Source organism: Apostichopus japonicus, chromosome 13 (assembly GCF_037975245.1).
Source record: "Apostichopus japonicus isolate 1M-3 chromosome 13, ASM3797524v1, whole genome shotgun sequence".
Taxonomy (NCBI): domain Eukaryota; kingdom Metazoa; phylum Echinodermata; class Holothuroidea; order Aspidochirotida; family Stichopodidae; genus Apostichopus; species Apostichopus japonicus.
This window is the reverse complement of record NC_092573.1, coordinates 21,944,669-21,964,848: the sequence shown is the minus strand read 5'-3', so window position 1 is coordinate 21,964,848 and position 20,180 is coordinate 21,944,669. Positions and strand designations below refer to the sequence as shown.

Sequence of the window (20,180 nt, the reverse complement as noted above, 5' to 3'; positions counted from 1 at the left end):
AAATCCAAGCGTAGCAAAATTATTGTTTTGCCCTTCTAAAAATCAAATATAATTTCCCAGCTTGCCAATACTTATACATCAAAATGGAAACTTCCTAATCTGAAAAGCCTTTTGTTGTCATGTATGCTAGGGTTCTATCTTCTGGCCAACACTGGGAGAAATGGGGTGACTTTCTCTGTACCTAAGAGTAATCTTGTTTCAGCAAACCTGGAGGTCGAGGCCCAAAACATTTCTTCAGAAATAGATATTATATATCAGTAAACAGACACATGTATATACAATGGTACACATCACCTATCACCAACACTTAACCAAACCCACATGTCCATGAAACCAGCAGAAGACTCTGTCTTTCTCCCCCCTCCCCCCTGCCCCCGTCTCCCCTCTTTTTTTGTGGCACATAAACTTCACTTTGAATTTGTACACATCTAGCACACAACGGCTAAAACAAACGTGTAAAGCAAAGTTCAATATTGATCAAAATTACACTTTCACTTTATACTCCTTCAACGACGCATGTAATGAGTCGTCTACTGACTACAAAACAACCACTTTGTTCCTTATCTATTGTTTTGACCCCTAATAAACTATGTGAACTGCTTGCTTTAGTCATGTATTTGGCCTGACCTCTTCCCCTAATCAAATTTAATTACCCATTTCAATTGTTAGTGCCAACTGGCAAAACTTTGATTACTCTGAAGCTATGCCATCTAAGTTTGTGTTAACACGAACTCTTTCCTTGCACATTATTTACTAACATACTTATTCAAAATGAAGACAAGAAACATAAGACCAGTGATCTGTAAATATTGGCAAAAATATCCTAGAGTTTTATTTATGCTAGTTTAAAGAATAATTAATGAATATTAAGCCTTCACCAACAGTCACAGTTTTTAATTGATTCATTGCAAAGATTTCAGGTACCCCTTGTTAGAGTGAGAATTAAAAAGATTTTCAGAGTGGTTTCCTACAAATATTTATCACATGTAAAAAATTATTCCTTCATATTAAAAAATACAACACTGTAATGAAAGTATGATTTTCTATATTTCCTACAAAACTATCATTCCACCCCCCCCCCAAAAAAAAAAACCTTAACTCCTCAACCCCATTGCAGTGCACTTCCTTTCCAGTTTAACATGATTCACTATATCTATGTTATCCTGTGTACGTCTTTGCTGAACAAACTCATCAAATAATCACCTTTGGTTAGCTATGTAATTCTAAACCGTCATCAGTTTTTTTCATCCTTCTTTGGTTTATTGTAGGCATTTCCTTTTCCTATTGCCTGGCAATCTCATTACATTACAACAACCTGTTAATCCACATATCATATCCTGTTAGTAGTACAAGGTTTCATTCGGTGACCAATACCTTGCTCCATCTTTTTATTTTTAGGTACAATTCCAAGTCACACGGTCACAAACACACAATCCGGGTTCAGTAATTGGTGTCGCATTTTGAAATTTGCAAGTTGGGGATGTACCGGATATTGCTGCGGGAAATCCCCCTCCCCCCCCCCCCCCCCCCCCGAGAGAAATATATAATGCGGGACCCTCTAGATGTATTGCGGGAATCGCACGTTCTGATGCGAACACTGATTGAGTCTATAAAATATTTTCTCTGGTTATTACACACAATCTCCATCGTTCTGTCCAGAAATTGTCTGTAATTTTACATGCACTTTGCAAATACTACTCTTTGCAAAAAGTTCACTTCCCAGCGTAATGGGTTGGCATAACCAGCGGAGTTTCTTATAGTTTAAAAGTTGGGGCCAAAATACGGATAAGAGAGAGAGAGAATAAAAAACAGCTGATGTATTCTAGAAATGAATGCAGCAGAGAGAGTAGCAACAGATGTACGTTATTTATAATATATGTACAGGTCTGACTAAAATGTGTAGCAATTTAATAAGTAAGAGAACTTATAATTATGACATTAAATAGAGGTAATCTAAACCTGCAAAAAGGGAGGGAGGGAAATGTTTCAGTATTACTAAATATTGTTAGTTTTAAAGTGAAAATTGTGTACAACCGATGAACCAAGGTTCAAAGCGTGTTGGTTCAGACTGCTTTGCTCAGTGATCTCCGTTATAAACAAAGGCTTATATTACTTATCAATCTGAAACTGTATATAGCATTTGTGATTCATTTCAGCCATTGCATATATTACTAGCTTCTCTACTCCATGCATTTTTATTATTGTGCTAAATCGAGGAATAAGTGATAACAATACCAGCTCTCCCCCGTCCCCTCCCACCTACCCTCCCACCTCCCCTCCCACCTCCTCTCCCATGCCCCGAAATGAAAATATAAATTGTGCATCTGTTTTTCATGAATCTATGGCAATAGTGGTATCAAGTGGTAACAAGTGACAAAACTAACTTAACTTGATTGACTACAAAAGAGCTTATTTCTACAGTCAAAACAAGTTACTACTGTACATGAGAAAGGTGCACAACTGAAAGTACAAAAACAGGATAAAACATACTCTTGCACAAACCATTAGAGACGACGCTAACTCCTTTAACTAAATTTCGGTGTAAAGCTAAGTCGTATTCATTTTGGATAGCCTATTAAGTCTATTTCTTTCAGTAATTCGTTCTCCTTGTAAAGTGCTATATAAGGATTACTCATGTTATTATTATTGCATCACTTGCAAATAATTTGGCATCTACTGGAGAATCAGCATATATTTTGATGAAACTGTGTTCCTAAACTCACTGTATCATGCTTCAGCCCGGCCCAACCACAAAAACGTTACAGAATTATAAATGATATCACCAATTTTTTTATTACTCTTTCTTTTTTTAATACTTTTTTTAAATTTTATTTTAGCAGAGTCATACCCAAGAAGTTTCCTGACCAGAATTTCTTAAAATTGTAATTTTTCAGAATGTTGATGAAACAGCTCAGCAAGAACTGAACCAAAAAAATTAAATCTCTTAACTTTTCCATAAAGGGAAAATGACTGTCAACTCCACAGTGCAGAACTTAATGTTAATTCTAATATTTATAAATTCCACTTAAACTAAGCCAAACATATTCTTTCTAATTTCATAATAGAAACAGCAGAGCACCCTTGGATGACATTCAAAACCATGTGACCTTGATAAAATTGTAGCAGGCTGAAAACATGTTATTTGAGGTGACACTAAAGTAATATAAGTCCTAGTGAGTTTGCATTGGTTCAAAAAAAGCTAGAATAGGTTTCCAATTTTGAAGCTACTAACTAATTTTTAGGTCTGATATTGATGATTTTGAGATGCACTTTTGATCTAACTGACCCCATCCTCCACCTCACATTCTTGACACATAAAAACTTTGTTGACATGTTTTAGATACTGTTTTGGATGCAATAGGGCAAAATGTGTATGTTTTTATAATGTATATGATATGTTCTACGAGCAGCTTACATCACCACCTCCTTCCCCTCTCCCTCCCCACCCACCCCCTCCCCAATCACTCTCAGAGATTAAGACTTGTGCATGATACTACTGCATCAATTGTACATTTCCACATGTTTCTTTCTCACAACAAAGTTCACAAAACTAAGTTTATTAATAAATAATAAAAACAGATATTTTCTACTTGACTAAAAAAAAAAAAAAAATTGTCATTAGCAAATATTGCACAGATATTTTCTAACTTTGATTTAAAAATATTCTTGATGTATGGAACCAACAGAATGATGCAAAATGAGTTTTATACATACAACTCTTAATTCCTACCAACAATGGCAAATAATTCTTCAGTACAGGAGAGGGGCAATAGAAAGAAGGGAGAAGAAAGAAAATCTGCCAACAATGACAAACAACCGGTGAAATTATATATTGCTGGGATGAACAATTGAATGAGAAAGGTGTACAAGATGCTAGTGAAGAGAATGAATAACGTACCTCAAACAGCTGTAAGGATGCAAAACAAACCATATCCATGTAAGCACAGAAAGAGAGAAAAATTACAAATAAAAAACGGGAAACTTGTGACTCCAGAAATTATTTTAATTGATGAGCAAAGCACTTCAAAGACTCCCTGAGAGGGCTCTCTAAATCATCTGGTAGATGGGAACTAGTACATTGGGTTTATAAGATGTCAGGGTTTTTGTGACGTGAAGGGGAAGAGATATCAAGTTACAAGGAAACAGATCGTAATCTGAGACAACAAGAGGGACGATGCCTTTAAGAAGAGGATGTTGGTATCGGACACTTCCATAAAGGCTTGAGAGACCCTGTTTCGGAAATAACGTAAGGTATCAAAGTCTCAGGTGTGACCACAAACAAACAGGGATTACAAAATGTAATCCTTAAATCCTAAATTGGCCATGATAGGATTATACGAACAGCCAATACCAGTGTGACACTTAATAACTAGCTGTACGATGAACTTGTGAGTAATCTCTCATAAATACGTTTTGAGTATAAGAAAGAAATATTTTTATGAAGTGTAAATTTGGATTGGATAATAAGTACACGACCAGTTTGAATACTTTTGCTGACGCGCAAGATGTCGAGAAAAGATTAAACAAACGGCCCAGATTAATGCAAATATCTCTTATAACGAACTTGGTTGCCGTCAATCACATATTTTGAGAAATATAGTACAAAATTTCAAAGCAAAAACCTTTTTTCTGAATAATATAATTACATGAGCATGTTGCAAACTTGCACTGACACAAACAATCTTGTTGACAAAAACTATCATAGCTCTAAACCAACCACTGTTTTATCAGTTTCTGAGACTTTAAACTCAATATCGCAAATAGACCCCACTTTTGGTCGGACAATAATTTACGAAGAGATGAGAACGCTGTACTGACCACTTATAATCCTCTCCCTACAATGAGATCAGACATCTAAGATAATATGTTCTGGGACTAGATGAATCATTACTAGTAAAAACCAAACTTTTAACTTGAAATAACAACCTCATGTACAGATTGCAGTCACAAATAAATCTCAACAGAAGGTAAGATCTCAAAATAAAATGCCCTACTGAGTCTAGACTGAAACATGATCAACTACATTTTTGAGTTGATAACATTAACTACATTAACAGGTGGTATAGTTACAGAATCAAACGATGAACTCATGTGTCAAAGATAAAAAACGTGGAAGAACCCAACTTTTTTGTTGTTGCTTGGATAAATGATTATACAGAGACCTTGTATTATAATTGTGTTAATATCAGATGGCATAACTGGAAATCTTTATTTGAAGTTTAATGATTTATTTGTTGTTGTTGTTGATAATATTGACTAATGATCATCATGTATATGTTATTATGAATTGTACATTGTTTGGACTCTTGATGGAATAAAAAAATAAAAATAAAAAAAACAATAATAATAATTGTGTTAACACAAACATATCATGTGGTACAGGGAGTGTATTCCTGATAATGATCATCTTCTTGATGATAAATATCTTATTTGCCATTGGATACTTCCTCAGGTCATCCCTTCCCTAAACCTGACAAAATTATCAAACCTTAACCTTTACACCTTTCCTATCTATATGCACACACTGACAAGTCCATCAATAGTAGCACACACTTCCAGGCACTTGTGACAGCTTTTGGCAACAAAAGAATAGCTTGTTGAAAGTGATTTTATGGCTTAACCAGTCATTAATTATTACTCTCCCATATCCATATATCAGTCCTATGTTTCTTCTCTTTGTATATTCTATATTTCATCCTAGCATTGATCAAGTAAACAGAACTTTCAATTTATAAACATTCTGGAACTCATTTTCAAAGAGAGGTCATTTCCCTAGAATTTAACAGGAAATGACCAATGTGTAATATTTCTGTGTATCTCATCTCCCTTCATGTAATGTATAAGGAAATGAGATATTGTTATTCACCCCACATCAGAAATGTAAGGAGGTGTGTGAGTGAGTATTTGCTGCATGCCAACATGTAGGGAAAAGCCATTAAGCAACAGGATATGTAGAGAATTATGAGACAAATTTAAAATATGACAGATTTCTAGGTGTAAACTGTCAACTCGTGCCTGTGTGATTGGTGACATCATAGGTCATAGGACAAATACCCCAAAACAGTTTTTTCCATTTTCTGCTTGTCGGTGTGTTGGAAAATGTTATTAAACCACAAGATATGTAGAGAATAATGGGATTTCTTTTTAAATAGTACATATTGTAGCTGTTAAGGGTCAAAGGTCAATCCATTCCTTCATAGAAGAGATGAGATTTGCATGGATATCCATGTTGTTTATATTGCCATGTTGTTTATATTCCTACAGGACGCAGTTTCAGTCTAGCAAAACAAACTAAACCGATCGTACAGATAAACAGTGTACAATAAGAGAAGTACTTTTGATTATTTCATCACTTACACTGATAAAGTAACAAACAAGACTTAATAATAAGACCACAAAGGAAAGAAAAAATGGAATATTAAACACTGCAGAAATCATTTCTTTAGTATTATCTCAGTTTAAATACAAAGGTGCATTGAGTTTAACAATAGTTATATCACAGTTCCGTAAAGCTATGTGTTGTGTTAACTTTGTAACATTATAGTGTAACCATAAATGAATGTGTAGGAAGGACCAGGAACCTGAAAAAAATCTATTTAGTACTTTTAATAGCCCACCAAAATTGGGCATAAGGTTTACACATATAGCAAGACACTACATAATATGTGAGTGGCAGAGAACTTTCAACATTTGATTAAATGATTTAACCCCTTGTTTGCCCAGAAATGCTCCATGTATGGTGGGGGGGGGGAGTAGATGAAACTTGTGTTCTTTTTGGAATTGGAAACAACTTTGATCAAGGCAATAAAATGCAGAGAAAGTAAAAATTTGAAGTTGAATTAGTAAACTTACCCTAGATTTGCGAACTTCAGACAGTTTGAGTGAAGCTGTCGTGTGTGCTCTCTCTAGAGTGGTGATGTCTCTCAGCATCGTCTGTAGTTTCTTCATCTTCTCCCGGATTATCAACTCCAGGCATCTACAAACAGACGAGGAGAGAAAGGAAGTCAGGGAGGAGGCAGTCAGGATAAACTAACCTTAAATGGCAAAAACATCTATAAACAGACAAGGAAAGGGGAGTGGGAGGGGAGTCTATGACATGCAGTCAGGATAGACTAACGTTAATAGTACAAAAAACATGTCTTGACTAACTTTGTGAGAGCTTAAAGACTCTCTGGGGTCCTCTGGCCAATATTTTTAAGCTTAACATAGTTTTGGCAAACCTTACGATAAATGAAGACATCTAAGCCTGGCCAAACACTGTATTCAGTAAGTAGCGAGTACTACCATATTGTTCTTTGTAAATGGCAAACTTGGAGGCGACAACACAGAACATCCCTCTGGGTCTGTAGCACCTGCATGCCACTGGTTGACACGAATGGTGCATCACTGTGTACTTGTTACCAACATTTTATCAGATAATTCGCTAAATTGTAAGCATACTGTATAAGACAGACAATGGAGGATTTGTTGTCAGCTTTAGTCTGGCAGCACATAACAAAGCCTTCCCATTTACTCTCATCATTTGATTTCCAACAATATTGTAAACCTTAGAGCAAATCTATTGACTCTTATTTCATGGACTGAAAGATCAACATCCCCAGAACATCAAGCTACAGATTAAAATAATTAACAATTGAACTACGTCTATGTTCCTAGAGAGCTACAATCCTCCCGACATTTCTTTGATCTGATGGGGGAGTGCTGTTCCTTTTTGTCATAGTCAGTGTCACAGCATGGGTCATGAGTCGGTCTCACAGTGTGGGTCGTGAGTCGCTGTCACAGCACGGATTGTGAGTCGGTCTCACAGCGTGGGTCATGAGTCGGTGTCACAGGGTGGGTCGTGAGTCGGTGTCACAGCATAGGTCGTGAGTCGCTGTCACAGCACGGATAGTGAGTTGGTCTCACAGCGTGGGTCGTGAGTTGCTGTCACAGCAGCCATGTAGTGAGTCGCTGTCACAGCACAGGTCGTGGGTCGGTCTCACAGCATGGGTCGTGAGTTGCTGTCACAGCAGCGTGGGTCATGAGTTGCTGTCACAGCAGCCTGGGTTGTGAGTTGCTGTCACAGCAGCGTGGGTTGTGAGTCGCTGTCACAGCACGGGTCTTGAGTCAGTCTCACAGCGTGGGTCGTGAGTCGCTGTCACAGCACAGATCGTGAGTCGGTCTCACAGCGTGGGTCGTGAGTTGCTGTCACAGCAGCACATGTAGTGAGTCAATGTCACAGCAGCATGGGTCGTGAGTTGCTGTCACAGCAGCGTGGGCCGTGAGTCGCTGTCACAGCATGGGTCAGTTGTATTTACTTCCAAGTCTGTTCTTGTTTATAACACTGATGATTTGGCACTTACTCGGCTTGTTTCGAGACGTCCTGTAGTGATTCCCAGGGTGACATTTGGTTTTTACTCTTCAGTACACAAGGAGAGAAGACAATGGCCAGGGCATTAGGAGACATCTTGTTGGTCTCCTCATGACATGCGATCCTGTTGAAAAAACACAACAACCGACCAAAAAGTGATGGAAAAGTGTAAATCATGTTTAATTATAAAACAACTTAATAAGTAAATAGAAACACACAAAACTATTATCTTTCTCATTGCAGTACATCATGACAATTCCTTGAATTCTTACAACACATTTCCAAAGTTTTATATCATATTTGTTACAAAAAAAACAAGGAAACTAGACAATCTTCCATTTAAGAACGACAACGAGGGCGTGTTTCGGGAAATCTGGGAAAAATGGTGTTTCTAGCTTGGTCACCTACTGTGAGCGTCATGCAGGAATTGGCATGAGAGGAAGGGGCAAGATTGAGGTGAGGGGAAGATTAGGGGGAGGGGGATTATGGGAGGAGGTGAGGGAAGGAGGAATGGAAGAGGGGGAGGAAGAATTCCTCTGAGACAAAAGATTAGGGGGAGGGGGATTATGTGAGGAGGAGGTGAGAGAAGGAGGAATGGAAGAGGGGGAGGAAGAATTCCTCTGAGACAAAATCAGCTTGCTTGAAGTCCTTTACCTAGCCAGATGAAAGATCAATCTTTCAAAGACGTCGTGGTTGATGGAAGGTAGTTTATGAAGCGTATCTTGCAACGACTGCAGTCTAGCTCTGTATCCCTGTATCTCGGTGGTGCGGAGGAACTCTTCGTAGAGGTCAAAGGTCAGCAGTGGCTCCGGCAGTTCCCTGAAGAAGCATTTTAGTACTTGCGCCACACAGAGAACATTGTAACTGTTGAGATCGATGTTATCTAGATCTATGATTTAAAAAAACAAAAAGTTTTTTACTCAATTTTCCCAGAAAATGGAGCATGAGTGGAAGGATTGCATTAAATTTTACACAACTGTGCTATCGGTAGATTGAAATGTTTTTTTTTTAAAGGGTAGAGGTATAACAGGCAAGGAGTAAGACAGAAAATCCTTACAGTATCTGAAAGACCCAATATTTGACAATAAAACAGATAAGGTAATATCACACAAAATCAGTTTGAGAAACAACATACCACGAAAGACCATGCACCAGATACATCCTTGCAAGGAATGAACAGTTTTGGGACATGGTGAGACAGTTTAAGTTAATGCACCTATTGATTTATCTGTTATTACCATATTAAACAAAAGAAATGCTTCACCATTACCAAGATGTATGGCAGGTTTTTAATAATAAATATTATTATATCATGAGAAACAAAACAAAAGAAACAAAACTGCATTCAAAAATTGTGACCGAATTATTGCCACTTCCCACCATATTTTGTCCCCCCCCCCCTGCCGCCCTTCCTAGAGTTCCAGGAGAATTGAGCATGACAGCACTTACTCTCCTCTGTATTAATCTTATGTTTGAGTTCCTTGACTTTAACCTCTGATCCTGCCCTTCGGTAGATTCCCACCGTGTAGATGCCGTTTAATTCCACGCAGGTGATACATCGCTCCACTACCGGTGGGACGCACATCTCTCCGTGGACCAGGCTGTTCAGGTTAGAACCGATCAAGCGACCTTTCACCTTCTCCGGAAGGTTTCCTTTGCAGTGTTCCGTGGCTTTGGTGCAACACTTTTTATGAGCTGTAAACTTGCATACTATGGGTTCAAAAGGAGAAAGAAAGTTATGTCGAGGGGGGAGGGGGGGGTGGCAAAAGAAGAAGAGATAATGGCAATGTACAAATTACATTTAATGCAACAAGCTAAAGCTTTCAGTATGAAAAGTTGACTATTTAACCAACAACTATCTGCAGCAGGTCATTGCCAAAATTGTTACATAACCACCCACCTGAAGAGGTTGCTAAGGCATACCCACCCTCAGGGGTTGCCTTGGCATACCCACCCTCATGGGTTGCTAAGGTAATCCCAGGGGGGGAGGGGGTCAATAGAAGGTGGTTTGACCATTGTTGAAGAGACCCCTACAAAAAAAAGTTATGTTTATTTATTCTCAAGGAAGTTTGCAGAACCCTATCAATAGTGACAATTAATTTGGATAACAAGAAAGGAAAAAAACAACAACTTAAATAACAAATAGCATTGCTTGATTTGACCCTCCTCCTCCTCACCTTGGCAAACATAGCCCTTCTCCATTAGCCACAGGAAGTTATGGCAGTATTCGCAGGCAGTTGGTATGTTAAACTGAGATGTGATGTACTCGTGTCCGCAGTATATAAAGATGTCCTCTTTGTCTTTCTTCTTCTTTCTTTGTTCTCCTTTCTGTTAAAGAAATATATTTATATAGTTCATTAAATAATCAGCAATATTAGTTATATAGTTAATTAAATAATTAGCAATATTAGTTATATAGTTAATTAAATAATCAGCAATATTAGTTATATAGTTAATTAAATAATCAGCAATATTAGTTATATAGTTAATTAAATAATTAGACTAGACAGAAACTTGTAAACACAATGGAATGTATCTGTTGTAGAGAGGACACAAGTGAAATAATTGGCATAGTTAGCGATGGTTGAGGTAGGGAGGGGGGAGGGAGGGGGAAGGGGAGGAGGGAGGAGGTGCAAAGAGACATACAGCTACACTGCAACGGGAATGCAACTTGCCGAAATTCTACAGACGCTAATAAGACTCGGCCCAAATCTGCAAAAGGAAACCGTCCTTTCACCAGGAGAGAGATTCTATTTCCGATGAGCCTCAAATCTGGAACGGCTTTAAATAGCCTGACTTTTATGCAAACGAGATGAGTTCCTTACCTTCTTGTGTGCGTTGTTTGAAGGTTTATGAACTTGCATGTACTCATTCAGGAATCCTTGGAATGCGTTGATACCTAACGTGACGGGAAACTGAGAATTTCCAGACTGTTTCCTGGCTTTGCTCTCCAGAACTTTTTCAAAATTTGAGACGAGGTCTTTATATTTCAGATTGAGTGATCCTTCATTCTGTGATATCAAAAATAATAAATGAACAAAAAAAATTATTTAAAAAATAAATAAGAAATATAGAGGAACAAAACTATCTCAATGTACGGAATCGCAATCGCACTATTATATGTATTGACTACTTAATGGAAAAAAAAAAAAAAACGACACCCAAGAAAAATTTGATTGTAGCAAAAGACAATGCACAAGCTGTAAATATGATTCATTCGCTACCTTTAAGATCACAAAACATCTTGCAAAAGTCTTTGCTAGGGATGTATGCTATAAATGAAATGATTTCTTCATTACCTGCATTGCAACGGAACAGGTGTTCATGAGGTTGCTACGGAATTCCTTCAGGGACTCCTTGAAGACTTGATCTGCCGATCCACCCGAACTTTTTGTTGATTTCATATCGTTTATCTGAAGAGCAAAGAAAAAAGGAAATTAATTTAATACATCTTGACAACATTAGTATTAATAATATGTTAAAAGCAACTTGGACAATTGAACTTTCAATTTTTCAATATTTCAAATCTATCTCGACTACTCTGGCTAAAATAAAAAACGATCTACGTTTATAGAGCATTTTTTGTTAATTATTATTGTAAAATTTGATAAAAAAAATCATGTTACTTTTGCTTTGGGTAACCACTTTTTTGAATATCCACGACTAAAACCTAGAGCAGAAATGGTTTTACCTTCGTCAGCAGAAAGTTGTTCATCTTTCCCAATTCGAGGGCATCTGAGATGAGTTGGTTGGTTGGATATTTCCACTGGGACATGCCATGAATATTCATGTTACTCTTCTTAGGCCCGGCCGAATCTCCGGAGGGCCTCCTCTTTATTTTAGATACAGATGTGCCGTCGACTAATGTCTGTTCAGACCCTTCGTTTGTCTGTTCCGCGATCTCGGCAGTCTTTCTCCGAAAGTGTTTCCTGAATCGGTGCTTGGCCTTCTGGAAGTGACTCTGGGACTTCCTGCGTCCCGACGGTGACTCAGGGGGGGAACCGATGAGGGAGCCGCTTGGACCCATCAGGGGAGACACCTCAATATCGCTGTCAGGAATAGACTCTTTGGATAAGTTAAATAGTGCACGCTGAAAAAAAACACAGATATGAGATTTGGGAATGGGGTGTACGCTTTCAAAGTAGAAAACAGATCTGCCTTAATGACAAACAGAGAACCAAATTATCTTTTTCAAGGTCCACAACCCAAGTATGTCAGGTCTCAAGGACTATCGTCAAAGAGTAAATAAAAATGAAGAGACATTAAAAATTTGTTTTCATAGATTACAGGCAGGCAGGCAGACAGAATCAGGACCATCTGCATGGATATGAATATTCATCGAATATAAGACGCCTCCGGAGTTAAACAAGAAAAGGAAAACAAAGATTTGCTACAGATTTTAGTTTTGATGAAGAAATTATCAATGTCAAAAATATTTGGCAAGGGTAGTATTTGCAGTAAAAATTGTTATAAAGTTGTAGGACGATACAAAGCTAACCCATAAAATCAAGTAACTTGTAAACAAGCAGCCTTGTGTGGATTGTAACAAGAAAAGCATTTGTATGCTGCTCTAGCATCTCTTTTTGTTCAAATTAAGTCAAATTCACAGGAAATTTACTATCATTTAGATCTGAAAAATCTGAGGGAAAAAAAAAAATATATATATATATATATATATATATATATATATATATATATAATATATACCTGCATTGTAGGGCTTGACATAGGAACATCACTAGTGTCTGTGCTGTTGGATTTAATCTTAAATGCTGCCACCCTCTTCGGCTTAGAATCATCCTTTGTATTATCCAATGCAAGCTTTTCATCATCGTTCTTCCAGTCCTCTTCTTCTGTCCAATCTCTCTGTTCCTGTTCATCTATTTCCATTTCCCTCTGTTTATCCTCCTCCTCCATCTCCTCCTTGTTCATCTCCTCCTCCTCATCATAAGAGCCTGGAGGTAGAGCCTCCTTGAGTCCCGCTATTAGTTCATTATATTCCTTGATACTGGTAGGTAGAGAGTGCGGCTTGTGTTGCAGCTCCGGTTTATCCAGGTGTCTCCTCGCCACCACCGGGGAGCGCTGCGTCTCCGCCCGAGCGGGCTGTCTCCGGTCCTGGATGTGACTCTGAAATTTCCTGGTTAGTTCTTTCACCCTGAGGAAGAAATTAAAGTAGTCTGTCATTTGGGATATCCTATTGCAAAGGAAAAATTTCTTCGAATTTATCATTTTTATTTGTAACTTTATATAAACCGTGAAATAAAACATTTGTGTAAAAGTAAGTTGGCCTGACGTTTCGATCCTAACAGGATCTTCTTCAAAGGCTAAATGACTTGTCGAAACGTCAGGCCAACTTACTTTTACACATTCTCTTACACAGGCTCTCTAGTGGATAAGCAGTTTGCTAACAGTTTTATTTTATTTTCAAATAAAACATTTGACGAATCAGCATTTATACTTTCAAAGAGTGTTAAGGGAGTGTTGAGGGAGTAATTTTTTATCCAGCTGCATTAATCTTTTTCAGCAAGAATGAAACAATAAAACAGAGTCAACGGTACCTGACACTGGAAGAAAGCTTTTTGACGATGCCTGCAATGTCTCTTTTAATTTCTAGCATTTTGAGGTAATGTGGACATATTACACACAATAGTGAGGTGTCAAATAGTGTCAATGTGAAAGATAAGCAAGAAAGCCATATATGTGAAATTTAAAGAGTGTGTGTGTGTGTCTGTTGGAAATTTCACCCATTTGACAGATTGATGAATACAGACTTAAGTGATAAACGACAAGAGAATATTTGGAATCCTTTTTAATATTCTTGTAACTACCAATGGGTTACTTAACACCCCACCCACCCCCCCCCCCCTGCGTTTACTACACTGTGATGACTGAAAGGCTCTTCTGTAATGTTTTTCTAATATCAGTGAAACAAGATCAAATTAAGATTAAGATCAAAGTCATCCATTGGTGCTTCTTCTGAGTTTGGCATGAAAAGTGGACGGCGGCTTTGTCTTCATAACTAGCAAAACATATTGCGTAAGTTACCATAGAGACAACAAAAAAGCTACTGAATGACTAAGAAACTTCTGCAAAACACTGCATCTTCCCAAATAGAAAAAAAATTAAATAAATATAAAACAATTAAAATAAGAAGAAGAACAAATAATTAATGCAAACAACATTTTGAATTTGATCAAAAGAATATGTACAATCTTGAAATGTTTAAAAAAAAAAATTAATTTCACGATAAAAGCAACAACTTCGAAAGGAAACTTTCAGACCACATTTAGCCATTGTATGAGATGATAGAGTGAATTGTTGGACCAACAAACCTAACCTGAGACTTGAACAAAAGCACAAACTCTTAATTACAAACTCTCTGCCTTTTATGTAATATTTCAGTCTTGTTAACATCACTTCAAAAGAGATATTCTCTCTTCAGGAAAACCTTACAGGAATAGTTCAGGTGTACACTTAATTTTGAACGAACAAATAGAAACATTGTGTAGGAGTCCGGTTGAAATTTCCAATGATAATCTCTAAACAGTACTTTCAGGACTTGTTGTTAAGTTTATCTGATGTTCCTCCTTTATATGTCAATAAGAATTAACCTCCCAACAGAATACCATGATTGACAATTCCCTTTAACTTTCCCTTTCCACCAACCCCCAACCTAAAGCCAGAATGGAAACATTAAATGGTTCCTTGCTGCTCATTGATTTGATTAAGAGGGAACACTCCAAGTATATAATGATGAAGCATTCCCTTAAGTTATGTGCACAAAACTGTTGTTACCAAAATAATGCTGGCCAGGACCCATCATAAATATGCATGAACCATTTCCCAAAGTAACTGCAAGTTGATATATAATCCCTCACCCGGTAAACTCATCATTAGTCATGACATGACAGACATACACACACCCCACACACACAGGTGTGTTTTACATTCAGACCGAGGACCCCATTGTTCTTTCCATTGTTCAAATCCACGTACCCTAACCTTAACAATACCTCATAACAATAGATTTCCTAAAAGTGGTGTTGCTTTAGAAATCACATCCGAGGACCTGGAATACTTTTATTCAAGTCCTCGGTCAGAATACAAAACAAGTGCACACGCACACGAGCCGGCATGATTACAAAGGTTCCTTTGCTTTCAGCAAGGAACCAAACATCAGACCTGATTTTTGGAACAAGTACATTTCTCACTGCCAACAAAACAGACACAATTAATGAAAAGTTTTGATAATGCAGAATTCAGTTTAGGAGGATGGTAAAGAGCAAATAACCTTTAAGAATTAAAAAAAAAATTAAAAATAGATATTAATTAGATATTAATGTCATTACAGAGTTGAGAGGATATCAATATATATATCTACAATGTAACAGTACTCTGGATATATCAGAACTTTGCTTACGAACTGCAAGGCATAAAATTACAACCACAAAAACAACAGTTTATGTTCCGTTAATTTCATTTTAAATATTCGCCTTCTGTGCGGTTTTATATTTTCCGTATTGTAACATACCATACACACAACACAGTGCAATGTATATAATCTATGCAGGAAAAAAGAAACTTTCATAGAGAGGTTTTATATTAAAGTGTGTCAGGTGGACTTTGGTGCTATCAATTTTGTGGTTTCTGAAAAGTGGTTGTTGGGAGTATAAACTGTAAAATTGGAGAGTGAAATATACCTGGAATATAATTGAGTGCAGGAGTATTATGAACAGTGATCAAAATGGTGGCAAATAGCTTTCCTTTTCTGGATGTTTACTCTTCTTTCATCTTCTTCTTGAGTATCTAAATCAAGCACTTCATGTTAAGGCCATGGGAACGAATCCACCCATGTAGAAACCGTGCCCCTACCTACTGTCAAATTTTGTTACAGATACATTGCTTACCAGGCGTTTTCGGTGGTAAAATGCCACCTCCGCTGCCCCCAAAACTTGAGCAAAAGTGAAGATTTAAAGTGGCATATGTTGGTCTTTGATGGTACGCAACAAAATCGAGAAAGGGTGCATTGAAACAAAATTTACAAAAGCATGGTAAGAACTTTCAATTTGAAACAAACATACCTTCCAAATAAATACTCCAAGGAACCACGCCTGAAGAATAATTTAGTTTCATGAAGTTTATTAAAACCACAAATTGGGGTGTTTTTACTACTACTTTTTTTTTTCAAGTTTTCCTCTCTCTTTTTATAAATATATATTTTTAGTTGATTTAAATCTATGGGTGAAGGGCGAAACTACAAAGCACAAATGTCTAGGGACAAACTAGTAGGGAAACTTAGGACACACACAAGAAGTAATTAAGAAATATAAGTTTCACACTAACCAGTTTCTACATGTAACAAGGACAAGATCACCTAAATAAGCTAAGCTATTATATTTTGTAAAAAACATTTCTGGGAAAGTTCTGCCAAATTGAAAGATCATAGTTTCACCATTACAAGCAGTGTATAAGCCCCATGATGTGTTAAGTCACCCCCCCCCCAAAAATACCAATGATTATAAAACTTTTTTTCTTTTACATCTATAAGAGTGCATCAAAAATACAAGGCCTTGTTGATCAAGTCTGGTATGTTTAGGGTACCAAAATTTGACAAATTTTCAAAATGATGCAATTAAATCGCTGTCTTTGGAAGATGAAATGATATCAAATGAGAGCTTTCTACCATCGATTTCTTTTGTTCAAACGAGGACAGATGATATGGTGAAACTACTGATGTCAGTTGATACATTGATACATTCCACCACTTTGTGGGCAAAGAATTCACAACTATTTTCTTTTTCTAAACGTTACGGCGAAATACGGAGCTGGCACTGTTTTTACGCTAATGTAACTTTTAACAGCTTTAGCCCAGATTCCTATATTCAAAGTAGCCTAGGCCTACACAGAACTGCTTCGGACTCGCTGAAGACCTTGGCAATATAATTACTGATACCATTTCGAAACGGAAAATGTGTTCAAAGGAACATGCAACTTCCTCCCGCCTGTTAACATACATGCAACTAGTCAACAACCTACGGTAAATGTTCCAGTACTTCTGTGCTTGAGAGAAACAAAAGCACAATAAAGATAATTTTAAACGTAAAACGATTATCCAAAATGGAACTGAAACTTTGGTTGTTTTAAATTGCAAATTTCAAACAAATACAGCATTGATTGCTTGGCCATTTCCATCTCGTAACATTTGCAGCTTATAAAACCGGGAAAAAGTTTGTATTAGTTATTATGTGTGTATCTTCCTTCCTTTTGGCTATGCTTTGGAAATTTTTTTTTTTTTAAAAGGCTTAAACAAAATAGAACAGCTCTTTATTGATATAAATACCTCGTCTGGTTCCTCTGGAACATGAAATTTGTGTGATTTTCCGTCGGCGTCTCTGGTTCTGTGGCATCTGGGACGAAAATATCTGACGTCTGGGTGGAGGAGGATGGTTGTGGGAGATCATCTAAGAGTAACTCATCGGATCCCAGAGAACCATCGAGGATCCCACTGCTCCTAGAAACAAATTAAGTAAGAGAACAAAACTTTGTTCTAACCAAAAACACAGGACAAAGGTAATAACGACGGACGATATGATCAATAGGATTGCAACAGTTGAATGATGAGGTGAGAGGGGTGGGGGAGGGGTCGGTGGGGGGGAGGAGAGGAGAATGAAATAACATCAAAGGATGAAGGATAAAAACAGACTAATTTGAAGAAAAGTGTCTTTGTCTCATTCTCCTCCACTCTGAAAGAGCAAGCAAGAAATTGACTGGAGACTATCGCCATGGTGATAAACAGGTGTTCACAATAAAGAGCAGTGAAGATGAAATACCAATGTATTTCAAGGACTGTGTCACTAAGTTTAACATTCTCATAAATCATGAACATTCCGGTTAATTTATATGATACTCAAGAGGTGTTGACCTACAACAGCGCTACTTTACGCTGTGCTAAAGAGCTATTAATCAGATGATTGTAAAATTTATGCAAATTGCTGAACATCAAGTTGTGGCACATCTGAGTCCTGCGATAACATTAGTTATTAATGTTTAACTTATGAATCCACTACCCTCCTATCTATTGGCCACACAAAATCCCCCCCCCTCCACTCCCTTCCCCCCTCCTGCCTATCACCATTCATATAGCCCTACCCATGACCTCATTTCACCTATTATAGCAACTGAAATCTGAACACAAAGCTCTGTCCATATAACATGCTTTCTAAGGCAGAGGTTATAAAGATGGTACATATAAAATACTCAAATCAAAGAGTCCAAAGAGGCAAGAAATGTGGACAAAAAGGATTCAATTTAACCCCCCCCCCCCCCGGCATTATTAAAAGTCAAAGAAAACACACAAAAAAGGAAACATAAAAACTTCAACAAATGACCAAAAACTAAAATAAATTTCAGAAAATTTCAGAGAGGAGTAGCTCCCAATGAATGATATTTCAGTATTTTGATGAAATATTAAAACAAGGGAATGAAATTATTAATGATGATGATGGCATCATCCAAAAATCATTCATTCCTTTTATTTTTTTTATACATATATATTCTTTGGTTAAGAAAGCACTTTTGTAAGAGATTGACTCACTCTTCGGATTCCATGGTCGTCGTCCTCTTGCGATGGTTGTCATCGTCATCTTCCGACTCGTCTGGTGTGAGGATGCCCTCGTCGCTCTCTGGTGACCTGACCTCTTCTAGTCCTCCCTTTAAGGGTTCTATGTGGGGTACCATGGTACGATCATCATCATCTTCATCTTTCAATCTCAGAATGTCCTCCTCTTGGAGTCGATTCGTTTCCTCTTTTATTTCTTTCATTTCTTTCAGACTGAACGAAAGAGAGAGAGAGAGATAAACAAAGAACACCTTGAGAAAAAATTTTCCAGCTTTTACACGTAATCATCAGTGGCACTGAGAGTTGAACCATGAAGAGCCAGTACTTTCATTCTTGATCATTTCTGTTAACATTCATATCTCAATTTGAAATTAACATAATGATTTCTCTACATCAAAATGTCTTTACAAATCAACACATTTTGCTCAAATTCGCACTGAATCTCTCACGGCGATTTCACAACTTTTAAAAATTTTCCCCACATTTTCGCTAACAAATAATTTAAACTTTTCACAAATATACATATAGTAATATCTACTTCAGTACATATGTGGGAGCATAAAGACTTGCTGTTGCTTGTCGTGCGAACCAGGTCACCATATTAAAGTGTAACCGGAAGTAGTAAAAGGTTAACTCACTGCCTCCTAGCTTGGTTGCCTCTAATCAAACATTGAAAGTACAAAACTCCTTTCTGCAGTTGTAGGAAACTTCTCCTGAAGCAATATGTCCGCCAATAGTTCTGGATGAAGATGGCTGCCAGCAACCTCTCCTCCTGAGCCTGCATCTCTTTACGGACCAAATAGCCTCTTGCAAGCGCCTAGAAATGCAGGTTATTTAATGAGTTTCTCTCTTACTTGCTCTGTAATATATCTTACGTATCTTAGACTCTCCCATTACATATGCACGTCCACTATATCCCATGTTAGCACTACCTCCCTGCTCTCCCACAACCTACCCACTCTCCCACCACCTTCCTACTCCATATACACTTTCACTACATCCCATTTTATCACTATCTCCCTACTCTCCCACCACCTACCTACTCTCCCACCACCTCCCCACTCGCCCACCACCTTCCCACTCGCCCAATACATATACACTTCCACTATATCCCATTTTATCACTACATACCTATTCTCCCACTACCTTCAATGAGTTTTCATTTGGTGTCACATTAAAAAGTCTTGTACTGGAATACCCCTTACCCTTCAT

The 20,180-nt window shown here is 37.5% G+C and overlaps 1 protein-coding gene across 8 annotated transcripts in view; it reads right to left on the bottom strand.

Moving 5' to 3' along the window:
• The window catches only part of LOC139978325 (unconventional myosin-IXb-like), a 110,371-nt gene that overhangs the window by 6,468 nt on the left and 83,723 nt on the right, over positions 1-20,180 (bottom strand). For 6 of the 8 annotated variants that reach the window (XM_071988416.1, XM_071988413.1, XM_071988415.1 and 3 more), the window contains 13 exons: positions 19,607-19,785; positions 18,945-19,181; positions 17,691-17,861; positions 16,432-16,461; positions 13,058-13,505; positions 12,042-12,440; positions 11,650-11,763; positions 11,176-11,361; positions 10,528-10,678; positions 9,800-10,060; positions 9,005-9,239; positions 8,343-8,474; positions 6,853-6,976 (listed from right to left, as the gene is read on the bottom strand). In XM_071988416.1, the coding sequence (XP_071844517.1) occupies positions 6,853-6,976; positions 8,343-8,474; positions 9,005-9,239; positions 9,800-10,060; positions 10,528-10,678; positions 11,176-11,361; positions 11,650-11,763; positions 12,042-12,440; positions 13,058-13,505; positions 16,432-16,461; positions 17,691-17,861; positions 18,945-19,181; positions 19,607-19,785 (2,667 nt within the window). The remainder of the gene's footprint in view (positions 1-6,852; positions 6,977-8,342; positions 8,475-9,004; positions 9,240-9,799; positions 10,061-10,527; positions 10,679-11,175; positions 11,362-11,649; positions 11,764-12,041; positions 12,441-13,057; positions 13,506-16,431; positions 16,462-17,690; positions 17,862-18,944; positions 19,182-19,606; positions 19,786-20,180) is intronic. The other 2 variants (XM_071988411.1, XM_071988412.1) reach the window with 2 other exon arrangements.